We start from the raw sequence: 21836 nt of genomic DNA on the forward strand, positions 1-21836 counted from the left end.
AATAAGCAATATTAACATAATCTCTTTGGGGGGAGGATCTATTGTATAGGAAATGCAAGATTATAATTTCTCAAACCATTTTTCTCTTTTGTGCTTTTTTCTTTAAAAGCCTTAATTTAAATACTTTATCATATCCAGTTGCAAACTTTATGAAGTAATCCTGCATGCATTAGCAAGTTTTGACTCTGAGCTTAATCTCCAAGAGCAAGCATCTATTTAAATGAAGCTGTTGGCCATCCACTAAAAGGGAGGAGCTGAAACACAATTCTTGCTTAATTTCTCAAATCATTAAATTTACTGTTACATATCTCATGAAATAAAAAGCCATAACTCTTTAGTGCAAGTATTTAATCATTTTATTTATTAAAGAGAAATTCCTTTAAAGTGGCTTGGCTTCTCATGTCAGTTGGCCATGTGAGAATGAAAGCAGGTCAGGTTTGCAGAGCACTTAACTAGAACGTACTTTCAACAGTCCTGGGTTTTGTTAATGGTAAATATCGTACCAGAGTTTTATTTATAGATAGGTATATGTAGTTTTAAAGATTCAATTATGGTTTTTAAATGTATTTATTGTCTAATTTTATTTTGTTCTTAAGGTTGTGGAAAATGTCCTGAAAGTAAATCCTGTTTTGGGTCCTCAAATGTTTCAGCCCCTTCTGCCATCAGTATTCAAGGGGATTATAGATGGGGAGGTAAGAGTTTTTCTTTTTGTCCTCTCTACTTTTCCTTTTGAACAGGAAAGTACCTTCAATTGTCTGGCCCAGTTTTCTTGTGTTGGTATTTCTCTCTTTTTCTCTAGTTTTAAGTCCATCTGATAACTCTTTGACAGCTATTTTCATAAGTATTTTCAGCTATTTTCATTAAGTATGTAGTAAAAATGGTAGCACAAGAGTTAAATCTATTCATCACTTATTTTGTCATCTAATGTTCATTATAATAAAATACCACAAGTTTTATTATTCTGTTCCTTCACCTTTAACACTGAAAATTTGCTATGACTGCACTGGTAGCACTTAAATGCTTTGTAGGTATTAGGGCTTTTTGGTGTGTCTTTTTTGTGATATACTACTCATTTTTCAGTGTACGTGCATCAGAGAAAAGCAAGCTGGAATGTAGGGAGAAGAGTGACTTGACCTCTTTTTTTTTTTTTTTCTAATTGACATAACTAATATGAAGAGCTGAAGAATGTGAGAATGATTTATGTAAGGTGGAAGCAAGTTTCATATTTTGTTTACTTAAATGTCTTTGTTTTCTCTGCGCCTTCAACAAATTTGTATGTTGGACAGAAAAGAGTAAAATCAAATATGCTTTAACCAAGTACTGATAGGAGGAGGAAAAGGTATTTTTACTGGCAGAACTGGTGGGTGAAGTTCTCTCTGCTTGTGACCTCTTTGATCAAAACATCTCCTTTTTTATCAATATTTGACTTGTACTGTGATTAAGTTAAATAACACATGTCCAAGATTAGACTAAGTAATATTGCTTAATAGTTTTATTTTTGCAGTACAAAAAAAAAAAAGGACTTTGAACAGGTATTAATGTGTTAACATTTTCAGGTAAATGTTGGAGTTCTGTTTTTCAAGTAGGCAGTTCTGCAAGATACATTATTAGATGTTGGATTTATCTGTAGCTTCTTTTAAAATGAAAATAAAAGATAAGTAACAACTTCAGAAATACTAGCTGTGTTTATTGTTACTAAAACTTAAAACGCTATTTTGTAACCATAATCAATATTAAGAATAACTTTTTATAACAATGAAGTATATTGCTTATTTTCAAGCTGCTGACTTTTAAATATATATGGTGAAATTGTTTTGCTTGTTGTCATGGCTGTTTGAGAGTAACAGACCATGGATTGCCATGTTTCTCATTTTGTAATTGTCAGTATACTCTTTGGTAACAATTGCTCAATATTGTGTTCTAGGAACATTTAAAATTATAATTTAATAAAATATATAAAGGATGCATGTAAATGTTTTCTGTGCATTTCTGTGCTGTATGTTAAGTATTTTTAACACTCGATTGAACTAAATATGCTTTGTTTTGGTTTACTTTTGTTTCAGAGATACCCAATGTTGATGTCTACTTATCTGGGTGTCATGGGTAGAGTTCTACTACAAAATACAAGTTTTTTTTCATTACTTTTGAACCAGATGGCATGTGAATTGGGTCAGGAGGTAAGGATGTTTGTCTTGGTATTTCAACAGGGTTTCATGTGGAAATCTCGCATTCTTCTGACGTGAAAAAAAATATTTCCCTGTGTTTTCAGTGCTTCTTCCTCCCCAGTACAAGCATGTTCCCTTTCTCCTGCTTTGTTCCTTCTCCTGAGCTCCTTCACCAAGTTTTGTGTGTTCCCTCAATTTTTTTAAAACATCTCAAGAAATTTTATACAATCTCTAGATTTTCTTCTTGCTGTATTCTGTTATGATCTTTATAAGCCTTCTTAGTTTGCATGATGCTTCAGGGTGAGAGTTGCTTTCCTTGTTGCACCTTGATGGTTTTGTACCAGGGACAATGGTTTTAATTGTTCACCATTGATTCACCAGCACATTGAGCTGGTTCAATGTGCTCAGTTTTCAATTATGAGGTTATTGAGGCAGGTTCCTTTGCTACAAGTGTTTTGCTATGTCTTGAAGAGGAATTTAATAATTTTCTTCAGGTTTAAACAGAAAAAGACAAGTCTCTGCCACCAGTGAATTTTTTTTTTTTAAGAGTAAATTCACATGGCTTACATGTGCTAAGATTCTCATACGAAAACTGAGTAATTCAGTGTTCTGAATCTGCGCTCTCTGTCTGTGAACTAAATACATTTGTAATTTCAAGGTTACAATGGTAACCGTGGTTCAAGGCCTGGAAGCATGATCAATTAATGATTTTAAAGGGGGGTGGGGGATGTGGAGAGGCATGGAAAAATAAAAATACACCACTTGCTTCAACTTCTGTCACATTTATGTAACTGTTTCCCATTGCAGTTGGACCAAATTCTTGGTAACATGATTGAAATGTGGGTTGATCGCATGGATAACATCACTCAGCCAGAGAGAAGAAAGCTGTCTGCTTTGGCATTGCTTTCACTTCTACCATCGTTGAACGGGTGAGAGAATTCAAGATGCATTAAAATAGTTCTTCAGAGCCCCTTTAGACAGTTTGTAAGACCTTTCACAATATTGCAAATTAATATTCGAATATTAGTAGTTTTATTGCATCTTTATTTAGGGCTAAAGAAGCTTAAAAAGATAAAATTTTGATGCTACATTATATTAATCTTTTCATTGGATTTGTAGTGATACAGCAATAAGTTTTTTTTAGCTTCTTTGAAAATGTCATTCAGCAAAAGTGAGGAAACTACAGTATTTTTTGACCATAATTTATAGTGTACATTCTCATGTTAGTATCGGATTAGCTGCTGCTCTCATATGTGGTTCTTTGAGTTGGCTCATTAATCTTTTGATGTCCCTTCTAGGGAATAATGTTTGTTCAGTCTTGTTTCAGGTTGAGGATAGTTCTTAACATCCATCCTGTTTTTCTACTTAATGACATTCAGTGGAAGAGTAACTGTGGAAAAACTGTGGAACAGATTTTTCCCTGTATGGCTATCAGCTTGTAGTATTGCCCTTTCTCTGACCATGGCAATTGGTGGATAAAAGCATAAAAAAGAGTTCTTAATGAAAATTCTGAATAGAGTTACTCTTTTAAATGGTCACTACAGGGATTGATTTGTAATATGTGTTTAGATGAGAGCTCAGGTCATATGTACCCTCAGAGTATTCTTGTTTGCTTTGAAAGTCGGGAATGCAGTATTACATGAGTTAATGTTTGGTCTCGTAGATTTCTTGAAAAATCTGAAGTATTTTCCAATGATAATTTAGATGTTGCTTACAAATCCTAAAGCTATGTTAATGTTTGTAAAGCTGTAGAGTACGTAGCTAGTACCTAAAAATCAAGGAACTCTTATACATATAACTTCAAGGTTTCATTTCTTTTAGTGTGCACAGAAGCTTTCATTTTTTTCCCCAGATCGTCAGGACAGATATTTAGTCAAAGGTGAACCAAGCAGCTGCTTTGAGAAAGCTTTTGTTCTTTTCAGCAAACATAAGTGTTAAAACTTACTAGTGTATTTGAAACATCCTTAGATGTGTTAGCTAAAACTGAAGTTGCTGAAGAACATGCCTGTCTTCCTGTGAAGTTTCTTGTAAAGAGAGGAAGGAAAAAACTTGCTTTAGATAACCTTGTTATTTTGAACTACCTTCAGCTGTTCCAAATTTCCTGCTGCAAGAGCAAATTATTTTTGGCAGTCCTCAATGCAAAAAAACTTCTGCTAATGACAGTTTTAGTTTTCAGATATTCAAATTACTTAAGAACACCTGTCCCCCCCCCCAAAAAAAAAATAAAAAAAAGAAAGCTTATCTTCAGTGGGCATATACTTATAAAGGCTACAAAAATTTTACTGTACAACTATTAGACTGCCAAAGCCAAACATACCTTCAGACTGAATATGTGAAATCGATTCTGTCAAGCACTTGTTCCTTCTGCCTAACAGTGTGAGTCACTGTTTTTGGCATTTCATAGACATTTTATTACATATGCTTGCTGCATCTCACATCTGAAACTCCTGTTTAAGAAATGTTCTTTTGCAAGTCAATTTGCAGAGTTCAGCAAAAATATATTAAACTACTGTATTTAAACAGGGTACTTTAATTCTTACAAACAACCTTCTCAAGAAAAGCTATGTAATTTTGCCTTTTGAATTACCTCTCCAAACAGATTACTGATTAGACATTTCTTTGGATTTCCTAAGCCAGTTCAAGATTTCTCAGCTGCTAAGGCTGAACAGGATTTTTGTCTCCTGAGGATGGCAGTGAGGCAGACTTGCTCAGGAAAACCATGTATACGTTTCTGCTTGTTGCCGAGCAGGTTTCTACCCTCAGCTCACTTCCATAAAGGGTACTGCTAGTAGGTTTCAGGATTCCGCTATAGAGAAAATAGATATCTGTACTGCATCTAGCATTAATAAAGGATTTTAGAGTGGATATGATGGAAATTGTTACAGTGCAGTTGTAGGTCACAGTGGTTCTCAGGCCAATTTGTTGGCCTAAGCAAGTTATGAACTGTCACTTTATAACCCCAACTATAGCTGTCTTGTAAGCAATATCATTATATGGAATGACAGATCTTTAGTAGCAACAGTACCACTGCATTTTATCATCTATGCATATGGGCCTTCAATCCAGCATCCTGTTTATCTTCTACTCACAGCTGCACATTGTGTTAAGTCTTTAGAAGTTCATATTAAAAATATATATATATTAAAAAGAACAATAACTGTTTCTTTCCTGAGTAGTGTTGCAGCACCTTTTCACTTTGCAGTAATTTCCGGGTTTTACTCATTTGTTTTTTTTGTGTAAACTAAATGTTACTTAATTATCTGCATTTGCTGTCTTGAATCTGGGCACTCAAATTGTTAGTGTTCATTGAGTGACTGATACATGTATCCATATTGTTTTCCACATTTTATACTTGTACTGTCTTGTCACTCATATGTCCACATTCACTTTTTGCCTTTATTAAAAGCTCTTGGTACTTCATAAAAATTGAACCTTTTTTCACTAAATACAAGCTGTTTTTTAAAGGATTTTTGTCTTTAAGCTGATGTGAATAAGAGTAGGGTCTAGCAACAAGATTTAGGCAATAGGGATACATTTGCAGAATAGTCTTGTTTCCGTGTACAACACATGGGGGGGGAAATGCACATAGACACACAACAGATAGAAAATTGAGGTGTGCTTTTTGTTTATTTTGTTTGAACACAAAAAGAATTAAAAGTTTGGAGGAAGAGAATCATGAGCAGGGTGCGAGACATGAAAGACGACAGCAGCCTGGAGTCCTGAGGATGAGTACATTCACAGATGTCATAAGTTCTTGGTCAGGTTTAGTCAAATTCTTGGTCAAGTTTAGTTTCTTGTAGAGCAGATATAATTCAGTTTGATTAAATGTCCCCTTGGTCCCTACAACAGTGCCTAGTGATAATGGTCAGGAGCAGCAGCATAAGTTTTCTTCAGGCCATTGTGGAAATGGAGGTGGGCCCCCACCACTGTCATAGGTGCTAAATCAGCAGTCTTTGCATTTCCCAAGACCGAAGTGGCTAAAATTGTACATCTCTCCCTTCTCATACCTATATAGCTCTGGAAATAATCAGTTTGCTAACTGTGCTTTTGTACTTTTTTATAGTATCAGTATCAGAATGTTTTGAAATGTCCTTTTTTTTGGGAATTTATAATTAGCAGAGTAGTGTTGTTTTTTAAATTCTTCCGGTTATTATCTCTCTATCTTGATAGAACACAACCATTACTGAAAAATGCTAAAAAATGAAAGGAGTATTTTACTTTCTAATAGGAAATAAAAGCATCAATTTGGCAAAATACAGTGGCAGTGATCGATTTAGCTTTATGTACTGCCTAACTGTAAGCATAGTTAACATTTGACACCATGTTGAAAGCTAAGCATTCCTCTTTTGCTGGGAAGTGTGATTATTGCTGTGCCTTTCATTCTTTAAAGTGGGGTTACGAACATTGTTTTTACTGAAAGTCAGTAAATTCTACATCTGGGATGTAATCTAGTTTTGACGGTCACACAGTCTTGGAAAGTTTCTTTCAAGACTCCTCGATATCTGTTAGATAATGCTGCTTTGGTATTTGTTACTTGTCCAGCAATGGTATGTTTCTGTGCTCAGATTCTGATATACTAGTGTATGGGATTTGCAAGATTTCTTTGGCCTGAACTGAGTATTGCTGGTTTTTTTATCACATCATTTTGTCTGGGAGCACACTTCGTTTTACACAGGTGTCTGTTGAAAAGAGGTTGTTGTAGATTGTGCTGTCCTATGTAATGCTGCCAGCTTAGACTCTATGGTTTGCTGATACTGAGCAGGAGGCTTGTGAACATCTGGCATTCATAGTCCAGGTTGGATTTTTAAGAGGTCCCAGATCTAATCAGTCTCTGCTTTCACTGGAAAAAAAAAAAAAAAAAAAAAAAGGAGTCTTAGAGTATATAGCTCTTATACTCTATAGCTCAGAGTAAAATAGCTCTTGGATTTGTTCTTGTTTCATGAAGCTTCTAAGGCCATGCAGGTTTTTGCTCACCTCTGATACTTGTCCTTTCACTGTTTTCTGTGAAAGTGGTTGTAGTTTTTTTAGATATTAAATAAAAGTCAATGCAAACTTCAACATAGAATTTGCAATGTGATATCCATGAAGAGCTATCTATATAAAATAGAAACATGCTGTACATAAATTATCCAAATCTGAATAGTGACATCTGTAACCTCTTATTAATATTGATTCCTGATGAGCGTTTTCAAGTGGAGAGCAATTGTTGTGATTACTCTGTCAATTTAAACAGTAGTCTGGTACTACAGTTGAATTTCTTTTTTCAAAATTCTCATGATGCTGTGTAGGGAAAGATGTGTTAATTTCATATAACTGATGTTCATATTCGTATCAGTTTGGGAAGGTTACTAGAAAAAAAAATGGTAACAGAACTAATGGTAGGAAGTTAAGTCCAAATATTAAAGACTTAAATAATATTAAGGCAATTAATTAAAAGTTAGAATAAGTAGGTAGTAATTTCCTAATGGGCTTCTTTGTTCCACTTCTTACTGTTCATGAGGGTTTTTTAAGAGCTCACCTGTAAAGTGTATTTTGTCCGTTTTTAATTTCTTTCTGCTGTAAATTCTTAAAGTCAATGCCTTCCAAAAATGGTCAACTAATTGTGGTGCTTGTGAAATACGCTCACTTTTGCTAGACATAACAGTGTAGAGTGGTACAGCTCCAAAACAGCAGAGATTTTACTTTGCTAAGTATGAAATATAAAGCATTTGAACCTATCCAGTCTTTTTTCTTTTTAGATTATGGCACTTGAATAGTATTTCCAGTTTCCAGTGTTCACTCTTTCTCTTTGATTCAAATGTATTTGTCTGGAAAAACTATTGCAAAGAAGAGACTAAGAGCAGAAAAGGTTCTTCAGGTTGCTCTACTTGTATTTAATCTTTGTGTAAATGAATGTCTGCATTTTTTCATTGTGTATCAAATCTGGTATGTCAGCCAGTGTGATTTCTGCCAATTATAATTGGCATTCAGTGAGTTCAAGCACTTATAGTGTGCAATTATGAATCTTCATTAGGTTATTACAGAAGTTTTTCTTTGTCATTTTTTAAAGTTACTTCATTAGAAATTTAATTTTTCTCTTAAGAAGATGTCTATATGTAATATTAGGAAATAACAAGAAAGAGCCTAATAATGTCATATTCTCCTTCAGGGTAGTTATATCTTCCTTCATAAAATCAGAATTTGTTACATAACTAATTTTATCATCTCAATAAAGACACCAAAGCCATTGCCCTTCCTTCCCCACTTCCTTTTTTATTTTAGTGAAAGGTGTGTTCACCTACATAATTAGTATTTGACATCAAAGCACTGACTAGAGGATGCAGATTGGACTTACTGTTTAAACTTCTCTTGTTCAAAAACTCCATTAATTTTTCACCACATCTGAGTTTTTATTATGGGCTGGTCAGGAACATTTCCTATTAGGCCTATAAGGGTTGTTTGCAAAGAGTACTGAGTAATGACAAGGGGTTATGTCACTTAATGCAACTGAGCTACTGAAAAATAAAATAAACTGTAGTCATAAGGAATTGACTGCAGCTAGTATCTTGTTTTTGTTTGACCTATGTAAATACAGGATTTCAGGAATCTTTCCTAAAACTCTTCTAAATCTATTCCACCCTAAAATAAAATCTTTTAATTATATAGAAGACAGCAAAAGTTGTTAATGGTTTGTGGGAGGTGCACTCTGTTCCTGCACTTGACATAAGTCTTGTTCAGGCTTCTGAGCCATGGTAGGCCTCGATGGGATCCTTCCTTGCAATTTGGAGTTTCAGAACATGGTAAGGAATCTGAGTTTGACTATGAGTCAGTCACTTTTTCTTATAAATACATAGCAGCTAGAGAAAAGCTAATTTGAGCTCTCTAGGGATCGTGGCTGGCTTAATCTATGTGGTGAGGTTCAGCTGTGGTTCAGGACTGATGTTATGTCACTCCTCCATTGCCAGTGGACCGCAGGCATAATGGGTGAGTACGAACAGGCACTCCCTGATCGTGTCTCCAACCGTGCTGTTCAGGCTCTGGTCAGTACCAGAGCCATACATTCTGCAAGGTACCAGGTTGGCAGTGTTGGTTGAAAATACTAAAACTGCCTTATCTATACCATAGCCACGATGATAGTACTGTTAGTCACACAGTCCTTTAAATAGCAGTCCTGAGTAAAGGGCCCCTTGAGCTCTCCAGGGTCTGCAGAAGGCTGCACTCTCGATCTGCCCCCTGAGATGTGTGTGTCTTTATTCTGCTTCTTTGGCTCACGTGCTTCCTTTGTTTCAGTTTGGATTTTTATAGACAAAGATATTTTGGATGACATTTTGTCTCTTAAGTGAACTCATGCTTCTGACGTGAGATATTTGTGGCTGAAGCTACTTGATTCTCCTGTAATGTCTTTGTGTTTGTTTCTTGTGTTTACTTGTGTTTGGCCATTGATGGGCTTTCTCTTCTTCATTTTGCTAAGCAAGGTGTCTCATGTTAGTATAAACTGATTTTATAGTTAATCTATTTCTACATTTAATCTCTGACTTTACATCTCTTATTATTTCATCCTCTTCCCCTTTGAATAAGTCACTGTATTTTACAAGTGTTTAGTCCCTGTGACAGATAAACCGGGGATGTAATGTCCGGTACTTAAGTGAGGGGACTATTTATAGTTCATATTTGCAAAGTCTTTATTTGCACAAGGGACACTGAAGGAAACTAAAGTCATGTACGTAGGATGTGGCTTTTAGAAATACATAGACCTGTGCAGATAAGTGCTTAAAAAAAAAAAAGTGTCCTAACATGAAACTTAACTAAGTGCCTGGATCCAGACTGAAATACAGTGTAATAATATTATTATTGCAATATACATGAATATGTAAATTATATATGTAATGTAAATGTAATTCACAGCTGTTTAGTACTGTGTTGTGAAGTTCTCATCTCCAAGATTTCCTAGGCTTCCCTGGGCTTTCTGGAGGGGTTTGCCTGGCTGGTATGCCCCAGGTACCGTGCCAGGGGTTCAGGCCTTGCCTTCCAGACCTCACTGTTCTACATTTCACAGGACTTTGCTTACCTGAGGAGCAATTTTTCTCTATAGGCAGAGATAGTACAATATAAATGTTGTTTGTTTGTTTAATAGAATGTTTTGTTTTCTGGCTGGGATTTACAGATAAGGCAATAGTACAGTTGCAAATAGGTATGCTTTATAGTAATAGCTATAACTATCTTCGACAAAACTCTTTAAAGCTCGTCTGCTTAAAATCGTTAGTTTTATTAAAAAAAAAAAAAAAAAAAAAAAAAATAAGGCAACAGTTACAAACTAGGATAGTTCTTGGTTTTCTAGAAACAAACAGTTGAGATTTCCTTTCCAACAATGCTTCTGAAGCACAGATAAAATGACTTCCTGTCTGACAGTTTCCTGTATCCATGGCAACCTCAATTTAACCACTTCTTTCTTAGTTTCCTGAGTGAGCAGTTACAAATCCAGGGGAAAAACGTGAGAGTTGTAGCACAGGACAATAGTGTTTTTACTAACGTTTCGCAGATGAGTATAGTCAGTCAACTGGTAACAGCCTAACAAACTGCAAAACAAGTAAATAACGGAAATAATGAACTTCAGATTTGGGGTAAGGAATTGTTTTTGCTTATTTTGAATGTAACATGACTTTATTAAAGGAAAATTCAAGTTAAAAATGACCTACAAATGAAAGGAACAGTGTTTTAGTTGGCACTTTTACTTGATTGCTATTGAAAAAGTTCCTGGTCATTTTTAACTGTTAAAAATAAATAATAAGCAGTAACTTGAATCTACTGGAATCCATCATTTTGGCAGTTTTTATGCTGCAACTGGTTACATATTTTCCAGCTATTTTGACAGCATATTTGTTTCACTGTTCATTTACTTTGCAATTTGTGTCTATGTAATTCAAAAACATTATACTTAAAAGATTTATTTTGAAAAAGATTATTTGGCATCACAAGGAGAGTATATGAAATAACCATCTTGAAAGTAATGCCTGTATTTTTTTAAAAATATACAAGTAGAAACCATAATTTCAAATGAATAATATTCATATTTTTTTATCTCTACTAGCGAAGTCAGAGATGAGTGAGAAGGACAAAGACAGGGATATGTGTGGACTACAAAGTTTTCCACCCTGCACAGGAGCATTACCGTATCTCCTTAATGGTTTTCTTTTGCTGCTCCTCCAGAAGGAGGTACTTGGCTGTCCAGCTGTTTGCCAGCTCTGCACAGGAAGGCAAGTTACCTGTCGTAACTTGGGTCTTTCAAGCATCCCCCGGAACTTCCCCAAAACTGTAATTCTTGTATACCTCAGTGGGAATAATATATCGCATGTCATTCCAAATGAATTAACAGGTCTTCAGAAGCTTTCTGCACTTTACATGGATAATTCCAGTATTTCATATGTACACCCAAAAGCTTTTGTGGAACTCCCTAATCTGTGCTACCTGCATCTAGATAACAATAGTATTAAACGCCTGGATCCAGGAATCTTTGAAGGTCTTTCCAATCTTCGTTATTTATACCTTCAGAATAATCAAATAGCTTTTATTTCCAGAGGATTATTTAGTGATCTCCTTTCTGCTAGATATTTAACTCTTCAAAGAAACCGCCTCAGTGTCCTTGGAAGTGGAACTTTCATGGGAATGATAAGTCTTCAAACGCTTAATCTAGCCAATAATAAGATTTCACGGATATCAGATTCAGCATTTTATCATCTTGAAAACCTTGTATATTTGTTCCTTGAAGGTAACAATTTAACACTTGTGCCATCAAATGCCATTGGAAGGCTCAAAAACCTTGAAAGACTTTCTTTGTCTCACAATCCTATTCGGTCAATACATCGTTTTGCATTTAAAGGACTTAACAAGCTTAGGTATTTGTCTTTAAAAAGTGTAAAGCTAAAAGAGATTTCTGTAAATGGTTTTTTTGGATTAAATAATCTTAGTCAGTTAATCTTAAGTTATAATGACTTAGAAAATATAAATTCCAGCACTTTTACTTTATTGAACAATTTAATATATCTGCAGTTAGACAGAAATAAAATAACCAGTATTGGTGATGGTACCTTTGAAAAAATGGGACAGTCACTTAAAATACTCAGTTTAGCATTTAATAATATTACAGAGTTGCAGCCTGAAGTGCTCAAGCCCCTAGTGTCTTTAACTCACCTACAGGTGAACTACAACCCTTGGAACTGTAGCTGCAAAATGCTTGGGTTGCTGAACTGGCTAGCTTCATCTCCTATTTCTGTTAAAATTCACTGTCAAAATCCCCTCAGTATGCGTGGCAGACCTTTGCGTTACATTAGGTGGACTCAGTTTGCAAACTGCAGTAGCCCCACTGCCAGCCCAGAAGCAGCCTGGAATCTAGGATCTACAGAAATCCATCACAGCCCTACCACTTTGCTGATGGCATGGCATAAGGTACACAGACAGAACACATTGGAACAGTTTGTTAATGTGGATACAAAATATGTTACTTTCTGGGAAGGAACTACAGCTACATCTGCTAACCCTTTGCCTTATGAAGAAAATGCTGCTGAAACTCCATCACAGGCAACTACATTATCAGTATTACCAGTAAAAATACCAGCACGGATTATACCTGTTAACAGAACTGTAGAAGGAAAAGGTTTATTTCCAACAGATGCTGCTCCTGTATCATTAGAAACATCTGTACTTTGTACACAACAGGTTGAAAAGCTGAATCAGGCTTTTGACATTTTGCTAGCCTTCTTCATTCTGGCTTGTGCTGTTATCCTGTTCCTAACCTATAAAATTATTTGGTTTAGACAGAAACTAAAGGTGCTGGAAAACTCAGGGGAAAAGAGAATAGAATATTATGGTTTTTATCAGCCTGGCAGATACAACATAACCAACCCAGTGCAGTCTCTCACTGAGAATTCAGTGGGACATACAGAACTGGACCAAATTAGGTTGCTTAAGAGAACAGCATCAGAAAGTCAGGCACAGGTCATATTGTTTGAACATTCATCATTGTAATTAACCTCATTTGATTTTTTTGTGTGATCTGAAATTCCAATAAGTCAATAACTCAATTTTCTAAAAAAAAAAAAAAAAAAAAAAAAAAAAATAATAATAATAATAAAATAATAATCTTTCACTAATGAAAATCGTCTAGTTGATAGAATTGTAGCAAATGGTGTAATTTCAGTTCTGCATCATCATTTGCTTGCTGAATGTTGTTTTTTTTTAGATGTCATTTAGTTCTGACATGGATAGGTGTATTGTCATCTTTCCTTGTTGTAAGATTATTTCTATGATTCAAATATGTATGCAGTAAAAAGTATATTGATTTATTTTGCAGTATTTACTGGTATTAAGTTTCTGTAGAAATTGCATAGATAACTTGAAGTTAAGCATAAGTTTTTAGCAGGATCATGGAGGCAAGAAATGCAGGGGAGTGGGAAGAGAACAATGCTTACTGTATTTATTCTGAAGCATAGTTTCTGTTCTGCCTCCATTAATCATCACAGAGAAAAAAGTGAGCATATTTACAGCTAACGTGTTGAAACTCTTAATGAAAAAAATGTAAATGATACAAAATTTGTTCATATCTGACATTCTAACATACAAATGTACATTCAATCTGTGTAATGAATATATTAAAAAGTGATTTTTTTTGTGTGCATCTGTATCATTTTATGGTTATAACTTAGCTAATAGGGAAGCTAAATTTCTAGTGGATTGAAAACTTGAACAAGTTTATGATGTCTAGGGTAATGGAGTTGGTTAATTTTTGTCTATAAATGATTCTCATCTCTATAGTAAAATTTCAGAGTGTCTGGCTCAACAAGGGGTATAAACAGAATAAATCTATACTTCATGTATATGATTATAGCTGGATTGCTGAAGATAGTTATTTTTGTGATGTATATTTAGAAATGTAAGTTCTTCAAAGTATGTTTTCTTAGTGACCTTATTTTATGATTACGCTTTAAATGATGGATATTATGTTTGTTTTGCATTTATTTTAACACTTATTTAGGATATTAATGTTCTATTTACATTACTGTTAGGTTACATCTAGTGTGTTGTAGTTGTGTTTTCAACCTGAATTTGTGATTTTTTTTTCTTGTTTCTCCAGTAATTCAAGTTTTATTCAGGAAGGAGTCTAAAAAACAGTCTCAAAATGATCCAATCCAGTAAAATTTTCAGCTGTGTACCTGTTTTTGTAAATACTGTTTGTCTTCAGGTATGCACCTTAGAGACTTAAGTCACTCGATTTATCAACAGCACAATTTAAAGGGAGATCGTTTTGCACAGTGAAAAATGGGGAGCAATATTTTAATAGTCAAGATGTTGATTCAACTTCATACTTGCATAGAAGTATCTCGCTGTTCCAAGGTCCAGCCTGGAGACCAGGACTTCTCCAGATGCATAGGACTGCTGCAGGGTTTCTTGATCCAGACAGCCTTCCTTCTGCCAGTGTAGCTGATGTGCATGGTCACGTTGTTCCACTCCCTGTCATCCTGTTTGTACATCTCCAGTGCATTTCCAGGAATGACAGATACTTTCTGCTGCCAATACAAATATAGACCTTGACTGTACTTGTATGGGTGTGACAGCGGAAGTCTTCACTGTGTGCTTCTATTGTTGTTTGCTACATGTTTTAATTCAATGTAATACAATCTCAGTTTCATTGAGATTAATTTCTGTTGTATCACATATTTTATTCTAATCTACTGCATAACACATATACTTTCAGTTTATGGAGCACTTAATTCAGCTACTTGAGCAAAAGCTTAAACTATTTTTGGTTGCATCAGTAGAAACTGCTTTATTTAGACTCTTCTAGTCAGATATTAATTAAATGTAACATGCAAATATCTTTTAAGAAAGGAAAACACTGACAACTCTTAAATTATTTATGCTTAATTATTTTTATGGCTAAGTAATTTTCCTCTTTAGTCCCTTTTTGTTACTTTCTGCCTTCCCTATGTAATTCCTTGTGATAAATGTTAATTTTGTTGCTTTTTCTTTTTTTGGTGACTGTGTGTGATTCCACAGTGCTAGGTTTTGTAGTTTTAAGTGCTGTATTTCTAAATTTTCAATTTTATATGGACATCTTCAGTAATAATGGACTTTATTAGCACCCAGGTGATAATTACAGTCAAAACTAGTTAATGTGTCCATATAAGAGGACTTTTTTTTGAGAGAATGGATGAAAGTTGAGCAAAACGAGCCCAATACTCAAATCTGTGAGGGGTGGGTCTTCAGTTTTTAGGCTCTGTATTCCCTGGCTGCTCTCTGCAGAAGACTGGTTTCCTCTGAATGCGTCTCCTTTCCACCTGTAGGTGGAAAGCTCCTGTAGGAATTATTTTTCAGGCATGAGTCTCACAATCTACAGGGGTGGAGTGTAAAAGGATCTTTTAAGAGCTGTCTGGAAGGAGTATTGGGGCAGTTGAAACCATCTTCTGGAGAAGAGTCATCCTCTAGTATCTGTCTTGCTAACAATTTTGTGTTTCACTGTAGCAAAGAATTGAGAGAGACATTGTGCATCTGCCCGGAAGTACCCTTGGCAGTTAGCAGCTTTTAAGGTTAGGTGTTCCTACTAGGAAATAGATGCATTCATGTACACGTGTGATTTGTATGGCTTAATTATTTAAATCATTAGGGAACACATTGAGTGTTCCCTAATGGGAAGGCACTCCTTAGTGCCTTCCCTCATGAAGCAAAATGGTCCATAAGTTTCCACTTAATCACAGTCCCTTACTAGGTTCCAATTTGTAAAGTTCATTGTCACATTTACAGTCAGCCATAGGATTACCCTGGAAATATCATTTTAGATGTGTCATTACCATTTTAGGAGCTTCATAGCAAAGTGCAAATTCTAGGGGAGAAAAAAGGATTCATTTACATTGCTCATAGCATGTGTCTAATCTCCATTTGTCCCTTCCTACCCTTTCTACCTCTTCCCCTGTCTAATGAAATAAGAATAAAGAATTAGTCTTTCTCAAGTGCACACCACTAAAGGTATGATATGAAGCTTCTCCGTTTCTTTTTAGATGTTTGCTGCTTCATCCTGGCAAACAGAAAAGCAGAAAAAATGTCTGGAGGAGAAGGGTGTGTTTTCCAATGAGAATTTTTCCTCCCTGGTAGACTGAGGAAGATGTATAGCAGACACAAGGACCATTTTATATACTTATATAGCAGTTGCACCACTAAGAATTTATTATGATCTGTGTTTTGTTAAGCTGATGGTAAAACTTTTTTTTTACAATAGCTATGTAAATGAAATTCAAAATTCTGAATGTTTGTATAAAACATTCAGATAATGAGATACTAAAAATACTAAAAACAAAACAAAAACAAAAACAAAACAAAAAAAAACAGCTGAATGAGCTGGAAATGTCAAACAGAATGAGAAAGGTATATTACTACTTTATCACAATATATGTGGTCTGTTTTTTTCCTTTGCAAAAAGTTCAATATTTTTATCTGACAGAATATGCAAACTTTTGAATGTGAACAATCTCAAATCTTTCATTTAAGCTACCCTAAATGTTTGTGATGTTTTTTCACTAGAGACAAAGTGATTTTTTTAGATGGTGTAAGAGATCCTTTTTGTAATAATAATAATAATGAATGTGTCAATTGCATCTTTGGAACTGGATACTAGACTGATTAGCTTCTACATGGTTGTCAGTTAGAATCTTATAAACCTGGTTCTGGGCCTGTCTCTTGATAACTCGTGCTGCTTACCAAGCTAGCTGTTGTCCCCATAATTTAGAAAACCTTAGGGTAGATATAAACCATACCATTATGCTGTTCTTTGTTCTGCTGCTGAACTGGATTGGATGCAGTTGAAGGGGCCGACTGCTTAATTACTGCCTTCCTCCTGAGCTGAGACTATTATGAGCAGTATCGACAGTTCAGTTTTAATCTAAAATACAGTGTCCTTTTCTTTTCTGAATCCACTCATACAACTTCCCAACGTGTTTCTTGACACAACCTGTAGACATTTTAAAAGATACTTCATTGGTTTACAAGGCTATTTCCTCCTTGTCTATGAAAATGAGGCCTAATATCTCATTTGTATTGTCATTGAACTTTAATCCAGGTTTGATTTTTTTTAAATCACAGTAAACATAGGCCCTTTATTTTTCCCTCATATGTGTTTTACGTTATAAAAACAGTATTATTTAATGATCATATACTTGATAAACATTGCAGTGAGTCTCTGGTAGGAAGAAACTTTGTCCCATTTCAAGGGAAAAAGGAGAAGGGGGGGAAAGAGAAGGTACTAGTTTCACTGAAAGCTGAAGGTATCAGTAATGCTATTTTGAAAGATCTTCTGTATTCTGTAGTATTGCTGTCCTCAGAAAAAGAAAACGTATAGTTAAATTTCTTGTATTCACTGCAGAAAGAAGTAAAATAACATTCCTAATTTATTCCATAAATTAAATATACCTTTTCCAAGTAAAGGAAACATTGATACCTCTGTGTTTTGTAGCTAGCTATCAAGAACCATATTTTGGGTCTTCAACCACTGTCCTCAAGTTTCTTCCAGAAATGTCACAGATTGTTGGAAATAGAAGTAACTCGAAGTGGCTATTCTGTATGCTTCTCATATCAATCTGCAAGCCTGGGGGCTTGTAACTAGTGAACAGTTAATGAATACTATGTTTGCAGTAAGTTTTACATCTTTGTTACCCCACCACCCAAGTAGATTGACCATAATTAGCCCTTGCAGCAGATGAAGAGGCTGTGCCTTTGTAGGGTCAAACACCTTTCTCCCTTCCCTCATCCCCAGTTAAAATTACAATTATAAAATATCTCTGGCAATTAGGCATTCTTCATGAAGCTTGAAAGGAGCAAATACAGCTACTGTGTAGCTGATAGCAACCTGTACTGTTAATTAAAATAGTGTATGCTTACAGAGCATAGCTTGCTCCTCCAGGGTGCAAACTGTTCTTGGTTGAATTCCCCAGGTTCCTGTTGAAATAAATGTGAGGACAGCTGTTTCCTTTCTCACAGTGGAAAATACCAAGCTAATGGGGGATTTTCCTAGATAAGTGTTTTCTACAAAGTATGAGGCAAAAGAGCTTTAATGGGAGGTGTACTTTGTTGGAATCTCTAACTCAAATGAAGAAATCCCTTATCTCTGAGGCCTTATTCCGCAGGCTGCTAAATAGCCCATGCTTGTTTTCTCAGAGGTCTGCAGGCTGTTTGCTTTCTTCTTTGAATGAGGTAGTGAATCTGTTTGTAAGGGAGAAAGCATCTTTCAAAATCTAAACGAGTTATAAGAAATCAGTCTGAAAGAAAATTGAGTCAGTTTTCATCCCTGAGAATGCTGGAGTTCTAGGTTTCTTCATGCAAAATTCAGTTCAATTCCTAGTATTCGACTGTAGCCAGGCAAAAAGAAATAATCCTGTGAAATCAAAATGGTCCTGAGCTGAATCATAATCTTATCAAAGCAAATAGAAAAGACAGGTTTTGTATGCTTAATATTCTAACTTTGTACCTATTTTTTTCCAATCTATTGCTCTGTAGTCTGTTTTATATTTATAACTTTGTATGTCTGAAAATGAATTTATCAAATAGAAGTAATGTAAAAGTAGCTGTATTTTTATCCAGTCTTTCAGTTTTGATCATATTGTAAATATGAAAATGGAGTGAAAGGATATTAAAAGAGTTGACTAAACAGTTTTAAGTAACACATTTAGAATATAAAGGATGAAACTACCATGAACACATTTAGTGTTCAGTATCATTAAACATATATGAAACCTGTTTGCTTCTGTATAATAGGCACCAGCTGCATCTTTTGGGGAAAACTAAGTCTGAAATTCCAAAATGGGGCTAATACAATGCTTCAGCCAAGAGCAGTGAACCAGGAAAGCTGATGTTTACCATCACCAGTTAGACTGCTTCTTTGCTGATTATAGCTGGAAACTTTGCAGTCTTTCAGAGAAGAACATTTCTTCACTTGCAATGTGCCTTAACCCTTTTGTAATTCACAGAGCAGGAGTTCAGGCACTGATAGTCAAGCCCAAAATAGCAGGGAAATCAGCAGAAATTTCAGCAATCACAGCTGCTTTCTTTTTAACTGGAAGTTGGTGGCAACTATTTTCCCAGTGAGTCTGGGAGATTGTGGTTCTGTGCTTTTCTTATGCTACAGGCACTCTTTCTCAAGGCAGAAATAAGTGTCTAAAAGTAGTGTCTTTGTGGGTATATGGGGAATCCAGCTTGGCCTTTAGCTGCAGAAAGGAAGGTCCTTTTTTTTTTTTTTTTTTAAAGTCCCTGACAGTATCTGACAGCCCTTTTCAGTTGTCTTAAATAACGTGGTATTTCGAGTGACAAGAGATGCCTGTGTTTAAGCAGAGATGAATCCTGTCCCCACCTTTCTAGTTAAGAAAATTGGCTGCTGTGGGTGGAAACAGTGGAAGTTGAAAGAAATATTCATAAAGCTGAAGAGAGAAGACAGCAGGGGAGTGTACTGGCTTTACACGCTGCTCTTTGCTCAAGAGTTTGCAGTGTATGTTTTTCATCAACTCATGATGGGAGAAAATGTGCAAATGTGTTAGGAAGATAAACCACTAATATGACTCCCTGCTCATTTCTGGAGTTCTATGCAATTATTTGCAATTATTTTTAATTTTAGTTTTCAACAACAGCATGCAACACTTCATTCTATTTTTTTTTAAAGTCAGTGTTACTTGCATCTTTCGGTGACTTTAGGTCATTTATGTAATCAAAATAAAAATCGAATTAGCTGCTTAATAGCATGCTCAGCTAAGCAGTAAGTAATGAAATCACTGCTCACTAACTGTGCTTTACAGTTATTGAGCAAATTTCCTGTTTAATTCCTTTAGCTTAGTCACTTTCCTGTTCTTTTTCAGTGTTATCCAAGATAAATTTTGTTCTTTTTCAGTGTTATCCAAGATAAATTTTGTTCTTTTTCAGTGTTATCCAAGATAAATTTTGTTCTTTTCCAGTGTTATCCAAGATAAATTTTGTGGTATCATCCACGTTACATTGGAAGGGCTGTATGATGTTATGACTGAAGATCCTGAAACAGGAACATACAAAGAGTAAGTGGAAAATCTAATTTTTGCGTTGTGTTTTTTCACAGAAAAGCATGAATGTAATGAGAAATGTCTGCTGATTTTGTTAATGCTACAGTTTTGTGTATGTGCCACTTTTATTTTCATACTGGCAGAATGCAGAGTGTTTGTATAGCGCTCACCTGGAAAGATTGGGAAATTCTAGTTAGGGACAGTAGATTTGATATGTTACATGTTTTAAACCCACTTGATCTGTTTTCTGTATGCAGAAACATATTTTTAAGCAAGAACTCGAGGCAAAATAGACTTTCTTTTCCTGAGGCTTGTTCTCTTTAAATATAATTTCTGAATTGATCTGCCAAGACAAAAATGGCTAGTCTTGATGAAATCCACTGCAAAATGAAAGTACCTGTTCACTTAGGTAGATTAAGACCAAGTTTACTATCTATAAATCAATTTTGAAGCATATGTATTAAACGTTAGCGTAGAAGACTAGTTGCCTAACACTACTGGAAATTATTAAAAAAAAAAAAAAAAAAAATGCAGTCTAACAGAAGAGATGTCCATCAGCAGTAAATTTGATGCCATGGAAACTTCTAAATGGAAACTTCTAAATGCAAGCTTTTTTTTTTAAAGAGAAATAGTCATAATAATAACCTACTGTTAAATGCAGTACTGATATAAAAATAAGTACATACATGCTGCCATCTATGCACTAGAAAATGGCCAAGTTTGGTTGTCTCTCCCAAACTTGAATAGGTTTTAAATTGGTGGCTAATTTTCCAACTGTTTCAACAAACATCAGTTACGACTTTAGACAAATTTTTCAGAAGTTACCATCTTGGCAGAGGAGAGAAGCGTGTTTCCACTGAAGGAAAGTCAAGTGAAATTTGGCAGCAGCCATCTGACTAAGCATTAATACTTGTTATCTCCACAAGCATGTATTACCTTGTTAATAGGTATTGACTTTCAAACTTCCTCCTACCTGTCCTGTGTTTTTAAAACTGCTTTAAAATAAATTTTAATTGCAATGTGTACTCAAACTATTTTTATTCCCATTCTTAGCTGCATGTTGATGTCTCATTTTGAAGAGCCCAAAGTTACAGAAGATGAGGAACCTCCCACAGAACAAGACAAAAGGAAAAAAATGGTAAGTTTTAGATCTGTTAATCAATTATAGAACTGATTATGTAATTCACTTGTATTAGACTAAATTACTTGGATTTGGTTCAGCTGTTTTTCTTAGAGAATTCATCTCTTGAATCAAAAAAAAAGAAAAAGCTCTGATGATGAGCTTTGCAGCCACAACATTTATGCTTCTACATTCCTTTTGAGAATTAGAAAATGTTGCCAAAGTAAACATCATCTGCTCACAAAATCTGGACATTGTAAAATTGAGATGCTTTAAAAATGGTTTATTGAAAAATGCAAGAAGATGAACCTTACTGATATGTCACAGCAGGCCAAGTTCACTGCAGAATTATAGTATTCACTCCTAGGAATTGTGATGTTTCTTTAGGTACATATCTAATCTAGATAGATAATATGTATATCTATGCAGGTATCTACATAGATAAATCTGATAAGGATTTCATACATTGAAATAAAATATATACACATATCTTGAGATATATACATAGGT

The 21836-nt window shown here is 35.0% G+C and overlaps 2 protein-coding genes across 4 annotated transcripts in view; both read left to right on the forward strand.

The window, feature by feature from the left end:
* IPO11 (importin 11) overlaps positions 1 to 21836 on the forward strand; it is a 98116-nt gene that overhangs the window by 64870 nt on the left and 11410 nt on the right. For all 3 annotated transcript variants that reach the window (XM_082782870.1, XM_082782869.1, XM_082782871.1), the window contains exons 27-31: positions 597 to 692; positions 2064 to 2177; positions 2973 to 3094; positions 20126 to 20221; positions 21260 to 21344. In XM_082782870.1, coding sequence (XP_082638996.1) covers positions 597 to 692; positions 2064 to 2177; positions 2973 to 3094; positions 20126 to 20221; positions 21260 to 21344 — 513 coding nt within the window. The remainder of the gene's footprint in view (positions 1 to 596; positions 693 to 2063; positions 2178 to 2972; positions 3095 to 20125; positions 20222 to 21259; positions 21345 to 21836) is intronic.
* Positions 10435 to 13814, forward strand: LRRC70 (leucine rich repeat containing 70). Its single transcript, XM_082782783.1, has 2 exons — positions 10435 to 10765; positions 11233 to 13814. The coding sequence occupies exon 2, from the start codon at positions 11244 to 11246 to the stop codon at positions 13164 to 13166; it is 1923 nt and encodes a 640-aa protein (XP_082638909.1). The 5' UTR covers positions 10435 to 10765; positions 11233 to 11243; the 3' UTR covers positions 13167 to 13814.

The sequence above is a fragment of the Aythya marila genome (assembly GCF_965140915.1).
Source record: "Aythya marila genome assembly, chromosome: Z".
Taxonomy (NCBI): domain Eukaryota; kingdom Metazoa; phylum Chordata; class Aves; order Anseriformes; family Anatidae; genus Aythya; species Aythya marila.

Bases quoted from the DNA above. Each gene is read 5' to 3' on its own strand.
- LRRC70 (XM_082782783.1), top strand. From the start codon at position 11,244: ATGAGTGAGAAGGACAAAGACAGGGATATGTGTGGACTACAAAGTTTT.